Raw genomic sequence first — 26,918 nt, forward strand, 5'->3', positions numbered from 1 at the left:
TGTTGATGATGAGTTGGTGTTTGCACAAGTTTTTATGACCTGAACTGTCTTTTAAAAAACAAACTTTATGAAATTGTGAAAAATTAAAATTGTGTAAATAAAGTGCTTTGCAAAAACCAAAAAATCTCTCTGGCTTTTTTAATTGATTGAATGTGATTACAAACTTTACATATGCTGATGTGAACACAGCACTCGCCCATATATGGCGAGCTGACACCTGTCACTCAGCAGGACGCCTGCTCCGGGTCTCTCCTCACACCACAGCTTCTCTCCTGAGGCCGTTATTCCTCTAATCCTGCCTGTTTCTGCTCTCTATCACATCTAACAGGTTCAGAATAATAAGCCAGCACACCATTATATGTAAAGGAATACATGTTTTCTTCCTCTTTATTGACGGGAGTGACACTCAGATCCATGATTTTCTATGTTAAACAGATGGGGATTCAGCGGGACTCCCTTATGTTACGTCACAGCCGAATGTGGAAGTAAAGAGCAAAGACTAAAACGTCTCCAGGAGACCCTGTGGGTTATTCATTTCTGAATTTCATTTAAAAACATTATTGGTAACATATTTTCATATGATTAGTTCAGTTTTTTCTTTAACCTGCAATATGCTCTTTAAAGGGACCAGATGATCCAGGATCAGGTGATCCGGCTCACTTTGATCCAGTTTGGATCACCCTGATCCAGGTTCAGATTTAAGGATGATCAAATCCAGATGATCTTTTTTTCTCACTTCTTTTTGATTGGTGAGATCAGCACAATACAGACATTACGTAAGGAGGTCCATTAATCCGGATTGAAGGGATCAGATTTGATGATCCAGGATCAGGTGATGCGGCTCACTTTGATCCAGACACTTTTATTCAGACACAGATTTAAGGATTATGAAATCCAGATTATCAGAGGTTATGCTGTCACTTTTTTTGATTGGTGAGATCAGCACAATACAGACAATACAGAAGGAGGTCCATTGCCCCCCCCCCCCATTACCAGGCCCCCCAACCATGAAACAGAGCAGCTGGACAGAGTGAACAGAGTCAGCTGATCTTCAGTCAGACCGACACATCACACAGAGACACTGAAGAACCAGACCAGAACATAAACCCAAGATAGAGAGGTTCAGTGAATGTGGTGTTGAAGGTGTGGAGGTGGATCAGTGTGTCAGAGGAGACTCTGTAGAAGGACAGAGAGCCAGCAGGACAGTCCACATACACTGCTACTCTGTGAGAGACAGACCAGGAGGAGGAGGAGGAGGAGATGTCTGTATCTCTGTTATTGTGTCTGACACAGTAACCTCCATCCAAGCAGCTCAGACTCCAGGACTGATCATTAGATCCAAACACACATTCATTAAAGTCTCCTCTCCTTCTGATTCCTCTGTAACTCACTGATACATGAACCTCTCCTCTCCACTCGACCTCCCAGTAACAGCGACCAGTCAGACCAGTCCTACACAGCAGCTGAAGACACCAGTATTCAAATCTGTCTGGATGATGAGGATATAACTGAAGCTCCTTCACAGATGTCACCTTCCTGTTGTTGTCAGACAGTTTCAGGTTTCTGTTCACTGTGTTTGTGTCCAGTTCCAGCTCACAGGCGTCTGATGAAGAGAAGAAGACACAACACAGCTGCAGGTTATCATCTGTTCATTCATCAACAACTTTACTGAGAGTCCATCAAACAGTTCATATTCAGCACTGCATGATGTTTGATACCACTGAAATGTAATCATCCACTTCTAATCAACTTCACATGGAGTTACCATGCTGTAATCAAATCCTCATTTTACACTCAATAACTCTCCATTTAAAAAGTCCTCTTCTGTTTTTAAATCCACTAAACTGTCAGATTACAGACATGATGTGTAAATGAACAAGCCCCTGTTATTTGATTGTTTTCAATCAGCTTTATTTGACTCTGTTTTCTAACATCACATCCAAATCAGTGTAAAAATACAGCAATGATGTGCATTCAATATGGATGTGGTTCATATAAAGGTGCAAGTCCATAGTAACTGTGACTTTGATGTTTGTGTGTATCTTCACATGTAAACTGTCATTCTAAATGGAGCTTGTTATACAAAGGTTTCTGTCCAGACCAACAATATGACGTGTTTCTCTCTCATTTCAACATCTATCTTCTGACTTGGATGTTTCTGTGGACCTGAAATTCAAACTCTGTCATTCTGGATATGACTTCGCCCAACACCAGAGACAAGAAGACAGGGCCTTGCTGGACTGACTCCCTACATGCACTTCAATCAAAGTTTCAATAGAAATGTTCTCACTGTCATGGAGGTATGGCCATGACACATTGCATTGTGGGAAGAAAAGGTGAGAAGGCAGAGACGTTCCTCTCACATGGATTATGGATACTGCTGCTCCTCACTGAATCACTGAGTGACTGAGATGAAGAGCAGAGCTCTCCTTCAGTTAGCAGAGCTCTGCCTCCAAGTCTCTCTTCCTCTCAGTCACTCACTGATTTGTGTACTGAACGTACTGAAGAGAACGCTCGGGGAAAATGCATGGGATTGTTTTGAGCAGCTTTCAGTTTCCACTAAATTCTCAGCTCATTGCTTTATGATTCACCAGCGGCTGTTCTCAGTACGATGGAGAGCAGAAGGAAACGTTGGGCCGTGTTTCAGCTTATTCAATTCTGATTCACAGACAGAGCTACTGAGAAGAACTGAACACTTTACTGAACTGATTCTACTGATTCAGTACACTGAAAAGAACTGATTCTACCATCATGGAGACATATATTTATCATCTCTACTGACATATTCTTATTCTCTTTGTCATATTGAAGTTTTAGAAGTTTTAGAAAAAACAAAGAAGAAGGAGCTCAAGTCAAATCAATGTTCTTATTGGAGGACTTATCTGGCTGTCTAAGCCTGTACATTGGAAGGTGCGGAAAGGGCCGTACACTTTGAATGCTCAAGTATTGAAGGTTGTCTGCTGTCAGCTATAAGTGAGATTCAAATGGTCCCGGGTTCCAGGTAGCACCTTGGTTCAGGGGCATTACTTCCCTCTTCTCATGATTCAGCTTGTAGCCTGATATTGTAGCATACTCCTCTAACACTGTGAGCAGCTGAGGCACAGACTTTTCTGGCTGTGTAATGTAAATGAAGAAATGGTCAGCATATAAGGAAAGGTTCACATGTTGTGCTCTGTATACAGCATAGCTCCCTGTTAGAGTGAATTGCCACAGCTCGGGGTTCAATGGCTAAGTCAAATAAAAGAGGGGAAAGAGGACAGCCCTGTCTGAAATGGCTTGGACACAACTCCATTTGTCTAAACCTGTGTTTTAAGAGACTCATACATGATTTGAATGTATTTGATCAAAAAGCTCACCAAAGGTCATTTGCTTCAGCGTGTGAAAAAGATGTTCCCACTCCATTCTGTCAAATGCCTTTTGTGCATCCATGATATAATGAAAGTAGGATCTTCTGAGCATTGAACAAGTTCCATGGTATGGATTCATGTTCTGATGTTATCTGCACTCTGTCACTGTCCTCTAAATCCTGTCTGCTCTTTGTGGATGAGCTGTGTCATCACGCCCTCCAGCCGTACTGCCACCACTTTAGACAACATTTGAAAATCCACATTTAGACAAAGGTTGATAAGAATCACATCATTGTTTGTCCTGAGACATCTTGGGAAAGACTTTGATGCTGGCCAATTCTCGGCTTGGTGGAAGTCTTTCTTTAATCATCTCCATCATTGGTTGAATTTGTTTGTTCTGGAACTGTTGATAAAAATCTGTCCGTCAGCTGTCTGGGTCGGGGGCTCTTCCTGGTTGTGTTTGAGTTTGGTTGAACATCAAAGAGTCTGAGGTGGATTATTTGCTGTCAAAGGCTGACACTCCTTCCTTAGGGATGTGTAAGATAAAGTTTGGGTCTAATATTGTACAGATGTTGACCCACAGGAAGAGATGAAAGCTAAGATGTTACCCCACCTCTCTGATGTGTCCAGAGGGAATTAAAGGAGAGCAGGATATGGGGGACAGTGTGGACCTGAATGCCATATGTTGATCTAAGACCAAACAACAACATAGATGTTGTTTTGACCAATGCTGTATAAAAACCAGACTCATTCTGTGTTCAAGAGGGATCACTGTTCGGCTTGTGACTCTCCCAGGTGTAGCAAGGCAAACCTGGATTGGTGCTGTTCTTTGTTTGGGAATAAACTTCTTATTATACAAGTCAGTGTCAGCAGAGATTTCTTCATCACCTGCATCATCATCATCATCATCAAAGACTGAGAAACTACACCAGTTAAGAAGTTGAGCAGTTTGTACTCCTTTTTCATAATAGTGGTATTTACTTCTTGTCATATTGGCTTCTACTTATGGAGTGGCTACTTCAGCTCTGTTAGTTTCTGCATGCTTTGTTTCCAGTTCATGAGTTTCTTGATCTGATATCTTTAAATGTTGTCTGCTGATTCTTTGTTCATGAGAGCCATAAGATGTAATCTGTCCTCTCAACAAGGCTTTCAGGGCTTCACATACAGTATAGTACTTGGGGAGGCAGAGTGAACGTTAACTTCCAAAAAGTCCTCCATTTTGTTTTCTATAAAGACAACACATTCAGAGTCATCCCTCTGCTCATAATGTAGATTTCATAAAGTGAGAGAAAAATAACAACTTAAAGCAAAAGCTGGCTCCACCTCTCTCACCCATGGCCCAGGTGTTCAGAGAATCTCAATGGTTGCAGGCCTACCAAGTGAAGCTTTAGACACCTTTCATCGTATTCAGCCTGCTGTAGTTTTGGTTTCACAAACGCCACATCTGTGATTGATTCAGATGCTGTTTCAATGTTGTCTTGATTGGCACTTCTATGTTGCTGCATCTCCTCTACTTGTTCAGCGAGTGTGGTCAGGGAGTCTCTCATCAAGTCCAGACTGCTCTGAATGATGCTCTTTGTCTTCTCTTTTACTATGTTGAACAGCCTTCCATAAAGTCTGTGACTCTAAACATGTCTGCTCAGGTGTGAACAGCATGCACGGGACCCACAACAGAATGTTTCAAAGATACTACTGATGTTCTACCCAGAGAAATCTACTAGAACGGCTTCATTGATGTCTTATCTGTAGCTCATTTCTTTCTATTGTCATCATGTAAATGGTAAATGGACTTGAGCTTGTATAGCGCTTTTCTAGTCTTCCGACTACTCAAAGCGCTTCTTACACCTACCCATTCACACCCATTCACACTGATGGGCTGGATATGTATGCTATCCATTCACGCACATTCATACGCCCCAGACGCAGCAGGGGGAGCAATTTGGGGTTAAGTGTCTTGCCCAAGGACACATCGGACATGTTGCTCGCAGGAGCTGGGGATCGAACCCTCAACCTTCCGATTGAGGGGCGACGACTCTACCAACTGTCAAACTGTCACTTCTATGGACGTGAACAGCACACATCCTGACAAATATTCACACTACACATCTTGATTTAGATTCATCAGAATCAATATTTAAAGCATGATGTGATCATATTTTCATCTGAGCCAGCCCTTCTTTAGTGTGTCCACCCGTCAGTCAACAGAAAGCTTTAGAAGAAGAAGAAGAAGAAGAAGAAGAAGAAGAAGAAGAAGAAGAAGAAGAAGAGCAGTTTGAATCAACTCTAAACACATATTTATTATTGATCTTCATGGACTCTAATGTCAGATATGTTGGATCACTGTGTTCACTTTGTTTGTGTGTTTTGATCTGCATTCTAAAATCTTTGAATCCACAGAGACAAAAACAGAAACTCAGTTCTGACTGAAATGTTTCTTTGAACTTGAGTTCAAAAGTGACGAGTCCTATCAACAAATACAAACATCCACATTTCATGAAGTTCAGCTGGATTTGATCCAAATTGAAAAACATTAAATGGTCTTGGCCCTAAGTACATGTCAGATCTACTTGTAGAACTGTCTTGGGGCGGCAGTAGCTCAGTCTGTAGGGACTTGGGTTGGGAACCGGAGGGTCGCCGGTTCAAGTCCCGGCACGGACCAAGTCCGGAAACTGGTCTGGTAACTGGAGAGGTGCCAGTCCATTTCCTGAGCACTGCCAAGGTGCCCCTGAGCAAGGCACCGAACCCCAAAAACTGCTCTGGAGTGCTCGCTGTGGGCAGCCCCCTCACTCTGAGACCTCTCCATTAATGCATGTCACTAGAACCCTGTTTGTGCATGAGTGTGTATCTCGGCCTATGTGTGTGTTAGACAGAGTGTAAACCGAATTTCCCCTCGTGGGATTAATAAAGTGTAAATTATTATTATTATTATAGAATATAAAACATTCAGACCGCTCAGGTCCTCAGGAAGAGGTTTACTCAGTGTTCCCAGAGTCAGAACCAAACAAGGTGAAGCAGCGTTTAGTCACTACGCTCCTTAACTGTGGAACAAACTCCCTGAACAACTGAGGACTGCTGCCACACTCAACTCCTTTAAATCAGGCCTTAAAACTTTGTTATTCGCTCAGGCTTTCAATTAGAAATATACTGTCTGCCTTACTGCAACACATTCTTCCTTTTTTAATAGTTTTAACAGTTGTTCCTTTATCGAGTATTTTCACCTGCATCCCCATCTTTTAATGATGTATTTTGCATTCTTTCCTTAAACTCTGTTTTAATGTTTTTCTGTTTTTATGTCTGTAAAGCACTGTGAATTGCCTCGTGTCTGAACAGTGCTATATAAGTAAACTTGCCTTGCCTTGCCTTGCCTTGATGGAAATAGAGTCAAATATAATCCTAGTCATCATTGATGGTTGTCAACACAAACTGTTTGTGTTGTCATTGAAGGAAAGGAGCCTCGAGGGTGGAAGTCACAGAAAGTGATGAGAAGACAGGAGGAGATGAAAACTCATGTGATGTGAAATATGAAGCAGTCCAAATGTTTCTGTGTCTATCTATATCTGTAGTGTTGAAATGATTGAGAAGTGAAATTCAAAGGTTCATTCATGGAACTGCTCGACCTTTGACCTTTACTGTCTGCACAGCCAGAAGATGAGGAGGAGAGCTAGCTCATGTCTTTAAAGGTTTTCTCTTTCTATTTCATCACTGTATTCAACTCTGGATGTTTTAGAGCAGAGAACTTGATGGTGGAGACTCTGCATATTTACATGTTTATGGAAATGACCATCAAATCAAATATAGTTTCTGTTGTTTTTAAATGTGATGAGCTCCACAAGCTTGACCAGGAGCATCTGGCCAGCAGCCAACTTCAAAACCAAGAATGTCAAAAGTGATAATCCAGAGATTAGAAAATGACCATTCATCACATCCAACAGAAATGTAGAGTTTACCGCGTGCTGTTTTGTGACTTTATTTCAGCCGACATCGTTTATTGTGTAATATTTCAACTCTCATCAGTTTCCATCACCCTCACTTTTATCATCACTTTGTGTTACTTCCATCATCCAACATGTGCTGCTGTGTTCTGATGAAGAGAAATGAAAACACACTCACACTTCCTCAGACCAGGTTTCAGTCCGAGCAGTACACCATGATCCAACCTGGAGGAAGAAACCAGATCAGAATCTACTTCATCCATCTTCATTTAAATCACCATCAGACAAGAAGCAGAGTTCATCATTCAGAAACAGTGAGACAGCTTCTGTGTGTCTGTCTGTACCTCAGTGTCTCCAGTCTGCAGTGTGGATCCTCCAGTCCAGCAGACAGCAGCTTCTCTCCTCGTGCTCCTGGATGATTGTAGCTCAGGTCCAGCTCTCTCAGGGGGGAGGAGCTTAGAGCTGAGGCCAGAGACGCACAACCTTCTTCTGTGATCAGACAGCCTGACAGGCTACACACACACACACACACACACACACACACACACACACACACACACACACACACACACACACACACACACACACACACACACACAGGTCCATTGTCAGCTGTTTCACCAGTAACATCCAGACACAACCATACAGCTGAACAGAGTCAACTTTATAATCTGATACTGATCAACATTTACTCTGCTGGGAATAATCTGTATCAGCTGCACACTAACCTGAGAGTGTCCAGTCTACAGAGAGGACTCTTCAGTCCAGCAGACAGTAGCTTCACTCCTGAATCATGCAGGTTGTTGTTGCTCAGGTCCAGCTCTCTCAGACTAGAGGACTGGGAGTTGAGGACTGAGGACAGAGCTTCACAGCTTCTCTCTGAGAGCTGACAGACACTCAGCCTGAAGAGGATTTTTTTTGTAGGTAAACGAGAATATAAAATAAGTACATACAAGCTAATTGGGTAAACTTTCAGTGAATAAGTCCTGACCTGAGCGTTTCCAGTGTACAATGCAGAGTCTCTAAACCACTACACAGCAGCTTCACTCCTGAATCCTTCAGGTTGTTGTTGCTCAGGTCCAGCTCTCTCAGACTAGAGGACTGGGAGTTGAGGACTGAGGACAGAGCTTCACAGCTTCTCTCTGAAAGGTTACAGCCACTCAGCCTGAAGAGGATTCAGAAGAACACAAATGAAAACAATTACAAACCATAGTTTTATTTCTGAATAAAGAGAACTACATTTAACCTGGATAGTTATGTGAGCATGTACAGAGCTTTGTTTGAAGCTTTGATCACAGGCAGCAGCCTCAGAAGAGCCTCCTCTGAAGCAGAGTATTTCTTCAGGTCAAACACATCCAGATCTTTTTCTGATGACAGTAAGATGAAGACCAGAGCTGACCACTGAGCAGGAGACAGTGTATCTGTGGAGAGACGTCCTGATCTCAGGGACTGTTGGATCTCCTTCACTAGAGAACGATCATTCAGTTCATTCAAACAGTGGAACAGATTGATGCTTTTCTCTGCAGACAGATCGTCACTGATCTTCTTCTTTATGTACTCGACTGTTTTCTGATTGGTCTGTGAGCCACTTCCTGTGTGTGTCAGCAGACCTTGTATATCACTCTGATTGGTCTGTAGAGAAAGACCGAGGAGGAAGCGGAGGAACAAGTCCAGGTGTCCATGTGGACTCTGTAAGGCCTGGTCCACAGCACTCTGGTATAAAAGTGTTGGGTCAGGTTTTTCTCTGAATACTTTAGACCACCAGGATGTTCTTTGTTTCTCTGACATCAGATTGACTCCAGAGTTGATGAAGGTCAGATGGACATGAAGAGCAGCCAGAAACTCCTGAACACTCAGATGGATGAAGCAGAACACCTTGTCCTGGTACAGTCCTCTCTCCTCTTTAAAGATCTGTGTGAACACTCCTGAGTACACTGAGGCTGCTCTGATATCGATGCCACACTCTGTCAGGTCTGACTCATAGAAGATCAGGTTTCCTTTCTGCAGCTGCTCAAAAGCCAGTTTTCCCAGAGACTCAATCATCTTCCTGCTCTTTTTATTCCAGTGTGGATCTGTCTCAGCTCCTCCATCATACTTGATGTTCTTCAGTTTGGACTGAACCACCAGGAAGTGGATGTACATCTCAGTCAGGGTCTTGGGCAGCTCTCCTCCCTCTCTGGTCTTCAGCACATCCTCCAGAACTGTAGCAGTGATCCAGCAGAAGACTGGGATGTGGCACATGATGTGGAGGCTTCGGGATGTCTTGATGTGGGAGATGATCCTGCTGGCCTGCTCCTCATCTCTGAATCTCTTCCTGAAGTACTCGTCCTTCTGTGGGTCAGTGAACCCTCTGACCTCTGTCACCATATCAACACACTCAGGAGGGATCTGATTGGCTGCTGCAGGTCGTGTGGTTATCCAGAGGCGAGCAGAGGGAAGCAGTTTCCCCCTGATGAGGTTTGTCAGCAGCACATCCACTGAGGTGGACTCTGTGACATCGGTCAGGGTCTGGTTGTTTTTAAAGTCCAGAGGAAGTCGACACTCATCCAGACCGTCAAAGATGAACACCACCTGGAACTCTTCAAACCTGCAGATTCCTGCTTCTTTGGTTTCAGGAAAGAAGTGATGAACAAGTTCCACCAAGCTGAACTTTTTCTCTTTCAGCACATTCAGCTCTCTGAAAGTGAATGGAAATGTGAAGTGTATGTCCTGGTTGGCTTTGTCTTCAGCCCAGTCCAGAGTGAACTTCTGTGTTAAGACTGTTTTCCCGATGCCAGCCACTCCCTTTGTCATCACTCTTCTGATTGGTTCATCTCTTCCAGGTGATGCTTTAAAGATGTCTTCTTGTCTGATGGTTGTTTCTGCTCTGTCTGGTTTCCTGGATGCTGTTTCAATCTGTCTGACCTCGTGTTCCTCATTGACCTCTCCAGTCCCTCCCTCTGTGATGAAGAGCTCTGTGTAGATCTGGTTCAGAAGGGTTGGGTTTCCTGCTTTAGCAATCCCCTCAAACACACACTGGAACTTCTCCTTCAGGTTAGATTTCAGTTTACGCTGACACTCTGCAGTTACTGTTCCTGAATAAAGACAGAACTGAGATCAATGAAAAGATCCTGATATAGATCACATGACTGTCTGAGTTTGAACTTTAAACCTCTTTGTCCTTTTTCTAAAATATGAAATCTGTTCAGATGTTCTTACTGCTCTGCAGACAGTCAGCCAGCTCCTCCTGCTTCATTCTCCTCAGGAAGTGGAGAGTGATCTTCAAAAATGCCTCTTTACAGCTTCTCCTCTGCTCTTCATCCTCACTCTGACTCTCTAAGCATTCTGTGTAATCTGGACTCAGAACCCTCTGGACTCTCTTCACCTCGTTCTTCACAAAGGTGAGGATGTTCTCCTCCAGCAGCTGGAACAGAAGGAGACACTGGATATTTCCTATAAAGTGGTAGAACTCAACATGTGGTTCTTGTGTCAGTCTGAAGGTCAGCTGCTCTAAACACAACAATAACTTAGCATTACATTCTTGTCATGGTAGTTTATGAAATAACACACCATAAAGATGGAGTCCAGGTCTGTTAGATCCTGCTGGTCTGATGGACCTCTGTGAACCTCGGAGCTCTCCTGTTGAACTCTGTGACAGGACATATTACACAAGAAAACAATGGGTCATATATGATGAAGCTCTGAGCCAAGATATGAGTCTTTGAACCACAGAGTCAGAACATTCACTGGATTTTTAATTCTTACCTTCCATCAGCACCACGTCCATCTTTGAAGTCAATAAGCCAATCTATAGAGAGGTCACTCTTCATGGACACACAGCTGGGTCCAGGACAGTCTGGTCTCTGGTCCTGCATCCTGATACAAACAAACAGCTGCTTCATGAACAAAGATCATCTTTAATCAGACTGTTCCAGTTCAAACTAGCAGATGGATCATCAGTAATCAGGAGGCAGAGCTGAAGTTCTCCACAGTTCTGTTTCTATTAGAACAGTATCTCACTCAGAATACAGCCAACACTGTGTCTGTCCTCACATTCTTCAGACTGATGAAATCAAAGTTCACAGAAGACGACTCAAACAGAAACACAGCTCAGAAAGATGCCAGCAGGAACAATAAAGGTTAGAAGTCCAACCTGCATTTTCAGAGAGAAAGAACTCAGGCTCGCTACAGACACATGTTTATGAAAATACTACAAGTGTCCACCAGGGGGGGCAGAAGGAAAACCTCAACATGATGATCCACAGGACAAAGATTTATAAAAGAATGATTACAGATCAAATGAATCCTCAATAAGGCCCACAACTGAGACTCAGAACGTAAAGTAAGATGACCATGAATATCATGAATACAGAGCTTACTGTAAGTCCACAAGCTGCCCTAAACTACTATCAGGATACAAAACTGATCCAGATCCAGGAACTGTCCTTAACAAGTTCAGGGACATGAGCCTGGAACTCTCTTCTGGGACAAAGTCTTCAGACTGACACCACTTCAGAGGGGAATAACTGCTGCTTGCACCATCACAGTAGTTTTTATCTTGTGATGATGTTGATCAAGACAGCAGAGTCAGTCCAGTATCTGGATCCAACTGGGTTTGTAAAAACCACTCAGGAGCTTTGAAGATCTTTGTCTACAGACTTCATGATCCATCTGCTCACCAGAGTCCTGCCGAGATCACTGGTTCAGTATACCACCATGACATCCTGCCTAATGGACTCAAGGCGCCTCAGCTGGACTCAGGTACCCTTCAGTAAAACAAGGATCAAGGTATTAAACTAGGAAGTCCAGGAGAAAGTGGAGTCAGATATCAGTTTTTTGGGCCCGACAAACAAACAAAGAACCCGGGGACACTTTTGGGAACCTGACTAGAGTTATTTGGAAAGAATAGAAAGAGGCTTAAAGGACACCTACTCCCAGAAACCCCTGCAATAGCTCACACCTACAGTCATGCACCAAAGTATTGGCACCCCTGGAGTCTTTACATAAAATACACAATTTCTCCCAGTTATGGTTGCAATTATGAACATATTTATTTCCATGATGTGACAAAGAAGCAGAAGAAAAAAGCCAAAATGGACAATTAAAAAAAAAAAAAAAGGGCAGGACAAAATTGTGTGCACCCTTTTCAAAGTGTGGGTAAAACATTTTACTTCAAGCAGGTGATGCTCGTTTAATCTCAGCTGAGACAAGTAACAGGTGCTGGTGTGGCAGAGTGGGCGTGGGGATTTTGGTTTTAGGGGACGCTAATGTTAAACACTAACTGACAATGCCACCTGGGGGATCTTTGATGATCAGCAATCCTTGTCTGGCAATATCTTTACCACACAGCTGAACATCCAGCTCGAGATAACCTACATATGGTATAGCCAAACCATTAGCAGCACTCAGATTTAACCAGTTCCAAGATCTGAGTGTGTCGAGGCCCCACGGTTTAAAATGCTGTGCAAAGAAACTTGCACTTATAGTGGACACCATTGACCCGGTGACAACCAGACATGGGACTGACACACCACCCATGAGCACCGCTAAGGTTGGGCAATCTGCCACCAAACTTTCGGGGTTATCGATTGCAGACTCTGAGCCTAAGGGGCCCCATCTGAACTGTGGCTCAGTAGTTCAGGGGGTGAACATTTCCCTGGTTCTGGGGCCACTGCCTACCATTGGAACTGGAGCGCATTGAAGAAGTGACTGGCAGTGGAGCAACAGACTCTCCCTCTGACTCTCGAGCAAAGTGGCCTGGCTTTTGACACCTTCTTCAAATGACTGTTTTCTTATGATTTGGTTGGGTTCTCTGGGGGTTGTTTAGGGTAGCCAGACTGTGTGTAAGGTGATTCACTTGTTCTTGCTGATTTTTAAGAATGTATTTTAGTTCACCTAACTCAGCACTAAAAGAGTTAGCTGCCTGGCTATAGCTGGGATGGCTTTAACTGCTGCTGTTTTGTCCTTAGTTCGCCCTAGTTTTTGCCACCAACTGAATTTGCCTGTCCTTACTTTGTTTGGTTTAATTGTGCTTTTCTTTCAGCCACAGAGCCACTATGTTTAGAGGCTAGTTACCCAGGGTGAGGTCCCTCCACTTCACATGTGAGTTAAGAGCACTGGGTCACTAATAGAAGGCACTAACATTTTGGTTTGCTGTGAGGTTTGCCGTGCTGCAAAACGGTGAGTATATGGTAGCACCCCCACACCTTCCTCAGCGTAGTCTGCCTCTTAACTAAGTGGCTTAAGCTCAGTTTTGGTTCATTTCTTTTTTGATTAGTATATTAATATCTATATTGCAAATTTTACCTTTTCTATTCTATTTTGGATTCTGTATTAAAATAAACCCTTATTTTAATTCCCTTTAATTAGTATTTGGTTCTTTTATTTAATTGATTTTCCCTCCTTACAGCTTCGGTCTACCGCATTTTTTCCTTTTTGATTTATTAAAATAAATCCCTTTTTACATTGTGATAAAACACAACTCTGCCTCTTCAGTGTTCTAACCTGTGTGTCTTTCATGATTTCCTTTTTTGAATAATTTATGTATTTCCTGGGGTGTAAGTCCCCAGGTGGCGTTGTCAGTTATTGTTTAACATGAGTTAGTTTATTTTCCCCTACAACCAAAATCCCCACGCCCGCTCTGCCACACTGGCAATATAGAAATCCCACCTGATGCCAGTGAGAATGTCTAAAAGTTGACTCAAACTCTGTGTTGTGTGCCTACGTGTGTCACACCGAGCATGGAGAAGAGAAAGACAAGCCAGAGCTGTCTGAGGACTTAAGAAGAAAATTATGGAAAAATATCAACAATCTCAAGGTTACAAGACCATCTCCAGAGATCCTGAGGTTCCTTTGTCTACTGTAATATAATCAAGAAGTTTATCACCCATGGCACTGTGGCTAATCTCCCCGGACGAATAGTGAAATTCAAGGTGTCCTGCAGACTCAGGGTGCAGAAGTGTCAGCTCGGACCAGACGTCGTCATCTGAATGAGAAGAAGCGCTATGGCAGGAGACAGAGGAGAACCCCACTGCTCACTAAGAGACATAAAGAAGCCAGACTGGAGTTTGCAAACATGGACCTGAGTAAGCCTCAATCCTTCTGGGAGAACGTTTTGTGGACAGACAAGACTAAGGTAGAGCTTTTTGGAAGAGCACATCTACTGTTTACAGAAAACAGAATGAGGCCTACAAGGAAAAGAACACAGTGCCAACAGTCAAACATGGTGGAGGTTCAATCATGTTTTAGGGTTGTTTTTGCTGTCTCTGGATCTAAATCCCATTAACACATATGGAGAGACCTCAAAATGGCTGTTGCAACAAGACACCCTTCAAATCTGAGAGACCTGGAGTAATTTGAAGAGTGGTCCAAAATTCCACCTGAGAGGTGTAAGAAGCTTGTTGATGGTTATAGCAAGTGATTGGTTTCAGTTATTTCTTCCAAAGGGTGTGCAACCAAATATTCAGTTAAGAGTGCCAACTATTCTGTCCGGCCCTTTTTTTTAGTTTTGTTTAAAATTGTGTCAATTTTGGCTTTTTTCTTCTGCTTTTTGTGTTTTTCCAATGCACATTAAGGAAATAAATACATTTATACCAAAAACATTTGTAATTGTCTCAATGTCTGGGAGAAATGGTGTAATTTCTGGAAAGATTCCAGGGGTGCCAATATTTTGGTCCATGACTGTACATGTGAAGAAAGGGGGAGCCCAGATTCTCTATCGTCTCATTAGAGATGACTGTACATAAATGACTACAACCTTAAAGCTACATAACTCCATCCTCCCAGCTCATTCTCAAGTGCTTGCTTTCTAATGTTTGACTGTCTTTAGATGAGCTTGGAATAGTTGTTGATTGAGTTTCATTGCTTTGGATTGACGTGACTTTGTTAAATAAACTCTGTTATCATTTCAGAAAGCAGTTGTTTGTGATTACTGCTTTCTGTGCATTTTAATACAGCTGGATGTGAGTGCTGGTGTACCAAGTCTATCATTGATTTAAATACAGCTATTTATGAAATATTCATCATGATAGTATTTATTTCAATTCATTACTTTCACACTGATTTTGTGATATGTGGTTATTGGTCCCTGATTTCAGGCTGGTGTCAGCTGGATCAGCAGGAGGTCTGGACCAGGTAGCTTAGTGACCAGCAGAACCTCATCAGGTTCAGGATCTGGTCTGTGGACAAAGTCAGGACCTCCAACATCCACCTCTGGGACCATTATCCTCTAATCCCAGTGATTCAAAGCGTGGCTCACATCCTGGACAAAGTGTGCTTACTGTGAAGCTCATGCAGATCAACAGAAGTTTAGATCATCAGAGAAAACTCAGCAACAGAACAGAAACCACTTGAACTGGACTTCGACTTGATCCAGGTAATAAAGTCTGATCTGTGCTGATAGTAGCTGATGACAGACTACAAAGTGCTGGACCACCACATGAGTCTTCAAACAAAGTCAGGAAATAAACTTGACTTTTCAGAGCTCACCTTCCATCAGCACCACGTCCATCTTTAAAGTTTATAATAACATCTTTAGACCGGTCACTCTTCATGGACACACAGCTGGGTCCAGGACAGTCTGCTCTCTGGTCCTGCATCCTGATACAAACACACTACATTATTAGTTACTGTGAGCAGCAGCTGAGACACTGATGATGATGATGATGATGATGATGATGATGATGATGATGGAGTGATGAAGGTGGAGGGATGCTGTGACATGGAGAAGAGTCATGGACAGTTAGAGATGGTGATCTCACCTCAGAGCTTCCTGTTCCTCACACAGAGAGGTTTTAGAGGGAGAGACTCCCTCCTCTGTGTCCTCACACTGATCCATAGCAGAGCGCCCCCTGCTGGAAGAGCTGATCTCTGTCACTATGGCAACACTGACCCAGTTCAGCTGCTGGAGTCACATACAGTCAAAGAGCTTCACCCGTGGAGGACACACCTTCATCATCATCACGATGCTCTGTGTCAGTGAGCCATTATTGGATGATAATAATCTATAATAGATATAATATGTCACATGTGAAGACACCTTTAGTTAATGAATCACATGACTGTACAACACTGGCTGAAGGTTCCCTGAACATTGATCATTTGGACATTCATGACTCTTCTATCATTTAGTTGGAATATCTGTGGATGGACCAAAGAAGTATCACACAGGCACTTTTGGGGCAGCTCAGGGCAGCACAGGGGTCTTTGATGCCATGCGTAGCTCAGTCCACCCAGATGTCCCAGAGTCACGCTGAGTTGATGTGTTTGTGTCTCTGGGTTTCAGACCAAAGTCAAAGAATCATAAAAATCCCATGCACGCTTGTTTTTTTGTGTGTGCAACAAACATTTTCAACTCTTCTGATCAAGCAGCAGTCGCATCGCATCAATGTCACTCAAAGCAGCCAATCAAATCCAGTCGGAGGTTTGACCTCCACTCTTTATGACATTTTCCCCTCCTGCTCTAGAAGCAACTTTGACTCTGTTAGAGGGGAAACTTTAATAAACTTTAATGTGCAGAAGAAGCTCTCTGCTCTGTGCTGATCTCTGCTCTGCGTGCAGACAGACCAGTGTTTGTGTTGCTTGGCAACCGTCCAGTTTCAGAGAAGTAGTGGAACCTGTTGATCTGATGGAGTGATTATTTTTAGGCCTGACTCCACGCCCTCCCTCTGCAGTGCAGTGTCTGTGTGACACTGTACTGTTAGCATGTTAGCATAGCCTGCATGCTAACTGAGGATCATTGTGTCTCCTGTACTTCTACTGTAGTCACAGCAGCTAATGAACCTGGTGGCTAACTGTTAGCTTACAGCTCTTTAGACACTTAAACAGAGAGTCTTAAAAACAGGTCAAAGTGTCTCTTACCTTCAACAGAGAACAGATCTGCGTCAGACCGGGACAGAGTCAGAGTCCAAACTACTGAGAGCAGGAAACAGCAGAGCTGGTTTATCAACATACCACACCCTCCATTTCTCCCTGAAGGAAGTTTGACTCTTTGATTTGAAGATTCAGGACAAGAAATCAAAGTGTTTGTGTGATCAGAAGCAGCAGAGATCGTCTTCATGTTGAAACCTCAGCTGTCAATCAAGAGAAGAACATTCAGACTGTCTTTACAAAAAGACACAAACTGGACTCAATACACTGATTCCATCAATGTGGTGCTGTAGTCAAATATAAGAATTAAACTCATGTCTACAAATACATGTGAAGTTTCAGTGAGAACTAGATTGTGTCAGCTCAGATTACATGTACACAATGTATTAATGTGTTGAAAATGAGTGTGTGGAAGGAGGAAGTCTTATTATGGATTTGACCATTGAAGAAAGAGAAGCTGATGGAAACATGAATAAAAAGTGATCAAACTAAACATGTTGAATGAATGTAAAAATAAAGGTGTACTAGGAGCATTTCAGATGTTTCAGCTTAGACACAACAAGCATAGTTAAAGTCATTGAGCAGTCACAGCTCACTGATAAGTTCCCACTGGCTGCCTATACGCTGGAGGAATGGTTTCTCTTAAACACCATATCTGTTTATCAAAGTAGGTCAAGTATCCCTTCAAACCAGTTTGTGCCTTATTGTTATGAACCGTCCCCTCTTGACTTATTTGTTGAATTATTCCACATTTGAACTGTTTTTTAAAATGCTTGCTGTTACATGTCACAGTCTCTTTTCCTGTCGACTCATTGAATTGTCTCCTTGTTCTTTATCTTTTTTTTTCAGTTCTGCTTGACCAAGGCTATGAGGATGTCAGGCCCTGCCCAGCTACAACTTTTAATCATACACATTCTGTTTATTTGTTGGATTTCCCCTTGAGATGATCCATCTCGTTTTCAAGAATACAAAAACACAATCAGTACAATTGAATACAGACACAGTTACATACAATGTACACACATAAAGGCTCTCGCTGACATATCCCGCCCATAAACCCACAGCACCCTCACAAAACCATCAGAGGTAGATACACATGACAAATTATACAATCAACAAGACTAAGATCTATTATTATGGCAGCAAGATTGCATTAGAAGCAGGAGTATGATTTTCTAACAGTTTCTCTTGGAGTTATAATCAAAGAGACTCAAAGTCATAAGTGAACCCTACCAGCTGGGATTCCTTTTACAGTAGAAGAACTTTTGGCTTTAATCTATCACAGAGTTTTACTGTTATGGACCTGGACAAAGACTTTGATCACCAATTCTTCACTCTAACATCAACTGATATTATTCAGGACAAAGACACAGTCAAAGTGGTTCAAAGTGAACCTTCTGTTCTTCTCACATTGAGCCCCATCAATGAACCTGCTGCATCCTCCACTCCCGACTCCATGACTCTGTCTTTCCTGGATAACAGTTCCTCGGTTAGCTCATCTGACACCATCATTCTAGCACAGCCACCAGAGCATCCATCTGAACCATGGCCAACTCATGTTGTGATACCCACCTTTTCATTTCATGTTGACATCCTCCTTCAAGCAGGACATGTGGCTTATGAAAATGATGGCTCCCTCCTTCAGAATCCAAGCATGAACTCTGACATACTTGAGAAACTTGCTGAGCAAATATTCCACTTCACTGCCTATCCTACTGCTCCTCAAATATTGGCAGTTGTAGAAGCTCTTATAAAAAAAGCCTCCATGCCATAGAGAAGCTGGCAGCTCATTTTCAGGCATGTACAGGTGACAGCAACAGAAACACAAGATTGCTCATTACTGTTCCAAAATGAGAAGGCGTGAAGTACCTGGTCCTGAGCTTGATATCACCAAGGAAATCCCCTGCTGAGAAAAATCCTGCAAAAAATGTCAAGAGAGCAAAGAGGGCGGAGGTCAACCACCTTCCTCCATACCCAAGTGGAGAAAGTAGGGACAGTGTTGAGATGGAGAGACAGCAGCGTCTTAAGGAAGTCAAGATCAGGAAGTCCAGAAAAAACCTGTTCCTGTTGAAGGCATGAGGTTGTGGGTTGAAGTCCAGCAGCCATGAGCTCAAAGAGAGATGGCCTGCTCTGTGTTGTGAATCTGTGCTAGATGAATTTGTATATTATATAGTATATATATATAATGTTTTCTGTTCCTTTAAGGCTGTAACAAGAATGTATTTATGGACATATGTTGTGTAGGATTCCTGTATCAATGCATGAACATGAAGAACCTTTAAACAGACTTCTCTCTCAAAGTTCAAACCAGAGGCCAAATGTTTCTCTGTCTCCAAGTTGATGATTTGAAGAAGTGGCTGCTTGCTGCTTTTCACCCTGACCTGCATTCAAAACGCCTGTAGAATTCATGAGTCACTGATTTACCATGAACTACTGTCATACTTCTGAATCCTTGTCATTTCAGATCAAGGAGGAGTTTCAGAGAATAACTTGGATTTATCTGGAGCAAAGCTTCATGTCCAAACTGGACCACTATACAGCTCAGCTTACTGCCCTGATGAGAGCAGGGTAGGTGTTGTGGAGACCAGGCTGAGGCCCCATCTGGATCAACTGAGTCAGCTCTGTTGGATTTAAAGGCTTCCTGTTTCACACACATTCTGTAACTGTCCTCCACAACACAAATTCTCACTCTGTGTAACATCCTTCTCCTTCTTTGCTCTTTGAAAACAAACCACTGCTCACTGCACAGGTATTCATATCTTCTGACATGATGGTTTCTTGTGTACAAGGATTGTTTGGAACTGACACTATTACTCTTTTCACAGAACCCAGGTACTGAGCTGAGACGTGACGGACTCATACCACACCTTGGTGAGAAAGAAGACTGCCTGCTAAACCTGCTTACCTCTTCATTTCTAAACTCACTTATACCTGGCTTTGAAGTCACACTTCACTATGTTTTTGGTAGAGCAAGAAACAACAAACACAGAAAGGTTTCATTGTTTCATGAAATAACCTTTGAGTGAAGAAACTTTGACTTTAACCAGAAAAATAAACTCAGTAGTCATGCAACCCATTTGAGCTTGTCCTACTAAACAAATACATGTAAATACATGTATACTTCACATGTCTGTGTCCTTGTTATACACATCAGTCTGTTGTCACATTGTTCTTAGCACAGTATCATATCAAATAGCTGAAGAGCTTTACTTGAGTACCACATGTCCAGGTGATTTGAATCACATGTTGTTCTGCATCAAAGTTGTATTTTACCAGCAAATGTGAAGACGTTTACTCAGGCATGACTTTAAGATACTTCTTACAACACTTCTTGTAATAGTCTATAGAAGGCCACGTATAGTTTTGAATTTTCTGCAGGAGGACAGTCACAGTGATGCCACTCAACACATAGTCAAGATCCTGGTGGTCCATGGTACTGATGGAGAAGAACCAGTAGATGTTTCCATTCTTCTTGAAGGGAAGGAGGTGTTGACAGGATGCAGCAGCACAGCCAAAGCTTGCACGTTGCTTATGGGACTGATTGATGCCCTCAACCTTGCATAGCCCTCGGCTCTGTGCTACACCTTTGAGCTGCTTCAGGAACTTTTCCTGGACCTGAATGGGATAAAGCTGTCACCAAAAGTACATGCTTTCAAGTTGAAGTTGCTGTCTTAAATGCTCTTTCCAGGAGCTCGACACAGTGCAGTCTAAGCTGGCCAATCCTAACTCAATGGTGCAAATGAGTGGAGGAACATCAATGAGTGTCACAGTGACTCCATGGACCCTCCACTCACACACCACATTTTGCTTTGAAATGAATGGTTCACTGTAAAGCAACACAGGTGTGTGTCTAAAGGGGCCTTTCAGAAAGAAACTCATGGATGTCGCACAACTTTTTACAACTCACCACACAAAATCTGAAGTACTAGTCATCAGTCCCCCATCACAAAGACAGTGAATTACTGCACACCTAGGAGAACTAGTCCAGTATACGTGAAGCCCTCAGCCAGAAACCTGAGGGTTGATATGAACTGATATTAACAGGGGACTGGACTTGGATTTATCTTCACTGACTGGGACTTGAGTTCTTGGGACTGGAGACTTGACTGGGATTAGAGGTTTGCTGACTCTGTACTGTTCACACTGTAACTAAAACCAGATGTTTTTTCTTTTTACTATAATAGTTACCTCCAAACTATTCAAACGAAGTGAATGACACTTTGACAGTGTGTGTAGCTCTGGTGTTCACTTCTGTATAACTTGGTATTTTCTCTGATACAGTAACATAACTGTATTGAGCTGCTTCCACAGATTAACCACAGGGCTGATTGGGCCGGTGACCTCTGACCTCTAGACAAATGGAAGAGTCATTCTCCTCTGAGCAGAAAATGTGTAAAAAGCAGTGTAAAAGATCAGCTGACTGAGGCTTCTCTCAACACTTCAGAGAAAAATCCAACCAGCACTGATGTGACTGTTCAAATCACGCAGGAGTCGCAGGTTCCACTGATATTGGTTTAATGACAAATCCTTGAAAGGGTGTACACACACATTTAAAGGAATGTGTAAAGAAACCTGTGTGTGTGGTTTCTGAAAGGAATAAAGGAGAGAAAACTCATACAAAGTGTTAAACTCATAAATTCTTTCTAGAATATGAAACTAAATAATAAAGTCCAACAAAACATGATTAGCATTAGAAATAATGTTAGAAAGGTGCACTTGACATTCAAATTAAGCAGAGGCTCATCACAACCTTGAGACCATCGCTGCATCAACCCACAAGGTCTTAAAGGTCCATATTAACATCAAACACTAAGCAATTAACTTAATTTAAAAAAATAATAATAAATGATTAATGATTTATCACTGACTAACTTTTAAATGTACTTATAATTCAATGGACACACACAAAACATAAACTCAAACTAAGTAGCACCCTTTTCTCTGACGTTGTTGCTCTTAAAAAAATGAACTCTTAACGCTCCGGTCTCTCTCCTTCAAACACTGCCAGACACTACAGAGTCTGAACCTACCACTGTTGGAGGGAGGTTTAGAACAGTCCCAGTGGAGCTGGCCTTTTTAACACAGTGAAGCAGCAAAAAGCCAAAGAGAGAAATGATACCAGAACAAATATTCACACATTTGAAGGGTTTGTTTCTCAAACATGTTCAGTTGTCATTGAGATTTTATTGATTTTGTATTCTGACTGCAGGATTCTTATTGAGGATTAAAGGTCTTCAGTAAACTCAACCTGGACCTGATCTGACGGTGGTCACTCTGCATCAGGATCTGCTGATCTTCTTTACCAAAGAGACTTTAGACTGTTGACACAAAATAACACAAGTAGATGAAAGTCTCTCTCACTCTCCATCAGTTTATTTATTACAAGGTTACACATGAGCTGTGTGAAGAACTTGAGCTACCCAACACAGCAGCCTCCAAGGAAACAGAGTGACAGAAAGAAGAGAAGATATCAGGAGCCTTTACATTCAAACATCATAGCTGCTCCCAACTTACTGCTTCATATGTCAGCAACAACACATCAATGTGTTGTTCTAATCCCAGTCAAAGTAGAGACAGGCTTCTGTTAATAGAACTGTCTTATATCCCTATATAACAGCTGTTATACATCTGTTAGTCAATACATACTGATGAATACACATCAGGATTAGCATTTCTCTTCAGTGTGAGTGATTGATAGTACGAATTTCTATTAATACGTTCAGTTTGGATACATCTTGTAGAGAAGACTTTGCCGTTAGCAGACTACGATCTATTTGGAGAAGCTATGACCATATGGGAAGAGACACACGATATATGAGGCACCACAAAAGTATAATGTACGGCCTCAGTTGACAGTACAATGTTGAAGTGTTCCTCAAATAAAGGTTTGGTTTCGAGTCAAGGAGATGTGTTTCTTCATACCATGTACAGAAGTATCTAAAGTGGGAAGGAATTTGTGACATCTGTTGTGCTGTATATAAGGGCTCTGCAACAACTAATAAAAACGTCTACCTTTCAGCCTGCACAGAGTCTCAGTGTGTCTGTCAGAGTAGAACCACGGCCGTGATTATGCTGCATTAATATTATTCAGTCTGTTGATAGATTCAGCTTTAGGGACAGTTATATTATTCAACCCATCAGTGATCATGTGTCTGGTGAGACGTCCCTTAAATTTAAACATTTTCCCACCATAAAATCAGTTTGTCTAATGAACATGCTTTTGTTTGTTCACAACTTATTTTAAGAAGTGGATCCAACTTAATACTAAGAGCAAGTTGTTCACTTAATAATGTGTCAGTTTTCAATAACTATTTCTACGTTGTCCAAAAAATGGAGAAATACTAAGTTAGCCCTACTTGTCTGTCTAGTTAGTTTCAACTGAACGACTTTTCCAAAGTAACGTGGTGCCTGAATTTGATGGGACTTGTTTGACACACTGCTGCCACGAGGTGTCACCAGCAAGAGATGGGAGGAGAAACTACAGTTTAACAGCATCTTTAGGGTCAGTAACAACACTAAATGTCCTTTGTTATTCACAATATTAACTACGGTACTGCATCAGCACACATCACAATAAACTGTTCGAAATTTAAGTGAAAACAAATCTAGTCTGAGATAAAATAGCAGCTTGGAAATAGTCCACGTACTTCATACGTTAGCCAAATAGATATTTTCTGTTGGGTTGTTCCTTCAAAGGCAGCAGGCCTTATGTGACCTGATGTTACAGTTGAACTCTATAGACGGACGGAGCTAGAAATATAAGCCTCTGTGGATCATTAGCATACCAATGATCAAGGATGACTCCCATCAGAGTCGTTAGCTGAGTCGTTGACCTACTTACGCCTCGAGTCATCACCTCCCCCAGTCATCTGTGGGTCGTTGAAAAAAAAGAATGAAAGGATCTGCTCTGTGTATCTTAGCATTAGCGGAGTCCAACGTTTGGCTTCAACATGTCAATCTCAATGTGGGAGCAAAGTGACCTCCAATGGGAGGACCTTGGGTCCTGTCTTGTTTTTGCTGTATTTGATCCCTCTAGGAGAGATCATACGAAGGTTCGATGATGTTTCTTTCCACCTATTTGCTGACGATATCCAGCTGTACTGCTTTTAAGCCGTCCGAGATCCAAAAGCTGAGCTCCCTACGTCTTTGTCTGATGGAAATCAAACAATGGCTCAGCGAAAATTCTCTGCAGCTCAATGCTGAGAAAACAGAAACATTGATTCTCGCCCCTGATGACTCAATTCCAGGGATTAAGCAGTTCTCCAAACTTAGAAACATGGTTTCGCAGAATGATTTGGAGCTCATTATCCACGCCTTTGTGTCTTCACGTTTAGACTATTGCAATAGTTTGTTTTCTTGTCTTAACAAGAAAGAGCTCTTTAGACTGCAATTAATTCAAAATTCTGCAGCAAGAATTCTGACCCGCACAAATAGGAGGTCCCACATATCCCCTGTTCTGAAAGACCTTCACTGGCTGCCAGTGTCTTTTAGGTTCAGGTTTAAAATCCTGGTTCTGGCGTTCAGAGCCCTACATGGTCAGGCTCCCTCTTACCTTAGTGAGCTGATCCAGCCTTACGCTCCTATGCGAGCGCTGAGGTCTATGGATCAGAACCTGATGAAGGTCCCTCGAGCTCATTATCACACTAGAGGTGACCGGTCTTTCCAGGTCGTTGCTCCGAGCCTCTGGAATGAACTTCCATCATCCTTGCGCTCAATTGATTCAGTTGTCACTTTCAAGAGTCAACTGAAAACGTTTTTATTTGTCCAGGCTTTTAATTAGTCTCTTTTAGGACTGCTATGATCTTTGTACTGTCTGTATATTGCTTGTGATGTTTTTAAACCCTGTTTGTGAAGCACTTTGTGGCCCCTGCCTGCGAAAAGTGCTATATAAATAAATTTTACTTACTTACTTACTTACTTACTTAAAGCCACCTCCACATGGCTGTTTCGGACTGCCAGGCAAACAGCAAACCACCAGATGTTGTAGCGATGCCCGTCCTAAATAGCCTCAGCCTTTTTCTAATTAGCAGAAGAAGAACTAGGAGACGAGGAAAAACGAGGAGATGCATATGGAAAATGATGAAAGAACAAAGAAAGCTTTGGTGACAGATGCAGAGCTGGATAAATAGTGAAGCTTCAGAACATCGACTTTAGGGAGGAGATGGTTCTCTCCAATATTTTAAAATTGGACTGTACCCATTATAAACACAAGGGGCCAGTTATAGATTATTGGTGTTGTTTTTCAACCCTAGGCACCTCGACACTACAGGCTCATGGGCTACCACCCTGTGTCAGCGTTGGAGGCATTTCATTCTTATATTCCCACTATTTTGGACAGACAACTTCGCACTGGAGCTCTGGTAACATTGCAGAGTGAAAGACACAACAAAAATAAGAAAACATGTTTTCATTCTTCATATATCTTCGTTCAGTTATTCAATCTCATTTTCATTATTCCTCTTTTTTTTCCACTTTGTTTTCAACGTTTTAGAACGAGTTGGTGCCCAATGACAATCAAACGCAATCTCCCACAGCAGAGCGTCGACAGGGGAATGACCAGGAAGAGGAGGACGTGGCCACACGGGAGGATCACAGTCTCACCTTCAGGATCCCTGAAGCTCTATTCAGACCTTTTCAAGCACATCCACTCAGAGTCTTTGTAAATACATGTCCCCTTTAAGTCTGGAAAATAATTATTTATGTTTCTACGGTGGGGGGGTGCTTCTTTTTTAAGGTGGTATCCAAGCAGTATGTTTTTGACTCATTTTCTTTGCCTAAGAATCCAGCTCCAGGCCTGCAGAATTACAAAACAACCCCAAAATACCTTGAGAGTGACCTTCATTTCCATCTCTGCCCTGTGCCCAGGTAACTAAAATACAACAACCCATACTGTTGAGTTCTGTCCCAAAATAACAGCCAGAACATAGATCAATAAGCAGGACAGTATAAAAGGATCACTAAGCGTGACCAGATAAAAAGAAAGAAAGGGCTTTGTTTGTGCAGGTATACAACACCTGAGAGCAACATCTGTGACGTTAGGACACAAACCTCACGCGCTCCGAAGACGCTTCTGGATCACCAGGTAATTTATTATAATATAAAAAAAATATTACCAGCATTAATCAATCAATCTTTATTCTTATCGCTATGAAAATAAGAGACACACGATATATGAGGCACCACAAAAGTATAATGTACGGCCTCAGTTGACAGTACAATGTTGAAGTGTTCCTCAAATAGAGGTTTGGTTTCGAGTCAAGGAGATGTGTTTCTTCATACCATGTACAGAAGTATCTAAAGTGGGAATTTGTGACATCTGTTGTGCTGTATATAAGGGCTCTGCAACAACTAATAAAAATGTCTACCTTTCAGCCTGCACAGAGTCTCAGTGTGTCTGTCAGAGTAGAACCACGGCCGTGATTATGCTGCATTAATATTATTCAGTCTGTTGATAGATTCAGCTTTAGGGACAGTTATATTATTCAACCCATCAGTGATCATGTGTCTGGTGAGACGTCCCTTAAATTTAAACATTTTCCCACACTCAAAGCAGCAGAAGGCGTTTCTCTCCAGTGTGCACTAACATGTGTCTGGTCAGATTTCCTCTTTGGGTAAAACTTTTACCACACTCAGAGCAGTTGAAGGGTTTCTCTCCAGTGTGAACCAACATGTGTTGGGTCAGATTTCCTCTTTGGGTAAAACTTTTACCACACTCAGAGCAGTTGAAGGGTTTCTCTCCAGTGTGAACCAACATGTGTTGGGTCAGACCTCCTCTTTGGGTAAAACTTTTACC

General features: G+C 42.2%; 2 protein-coding genes and 1 long non-coding RNA gene across 3 annotated transcripts in view; 1 reads left to right on the plus strand and 2 right to left on the minus strand.

Annotated features, from left to right (window-relative positions):
* The window catches only part of LOC306818930 (uncharacterized protein), a 358,920-nt gene that overhangs the window by 304,788 nt on the left and 27,214 nt on the right, over positions 1-26,918 (minus strand). The gene's annotated exons all lie outside the window — the stretch shown is intronic.
* LOC306818769 (uncharacterized protein) lies at positions 1,056-11,069 on the minus strand (the record flags this gene model as incomplete). The annotated part of the gene is given in 9 exon segments (XM_079336487.1): positions 1,056-1,603; positions 7,458-7,504; positions 7,624-7,791; positions 8,008-8,181; positions 8,271-8,446; positions 8,448-8,534; positions 8,537-10,353; positions 10,478-10,682; positions 10,829-11,069. Coding segments are annotated over 9 exon segments (3,315 nt in total). The 5' UTR covers positions 10,922-11,069.
* Positions 25,076-26,229, plus strand: LOC306818975. Its single transcript, XR_013778438.1, has 4 exons — positions 25,076-25,485; positions 25,617-25,784; positions 25,905-25,990; positions 26,129-26,229. It is a non-coding gene; the product is annotated as an uncharacterized lncRNA (long non-coding RNA).

Source organism: Symphodus melops (genome assembly GCF_947650265.1).
Source record: "Symphodus melops genome assembly, chromosome: 23".
Classification (NCBI taxonomy): Eukaryota; Metazoa; Chordata; class Actinopteri; order Labriformes; family Labridae; genus Symphodus; species Symphodus melops.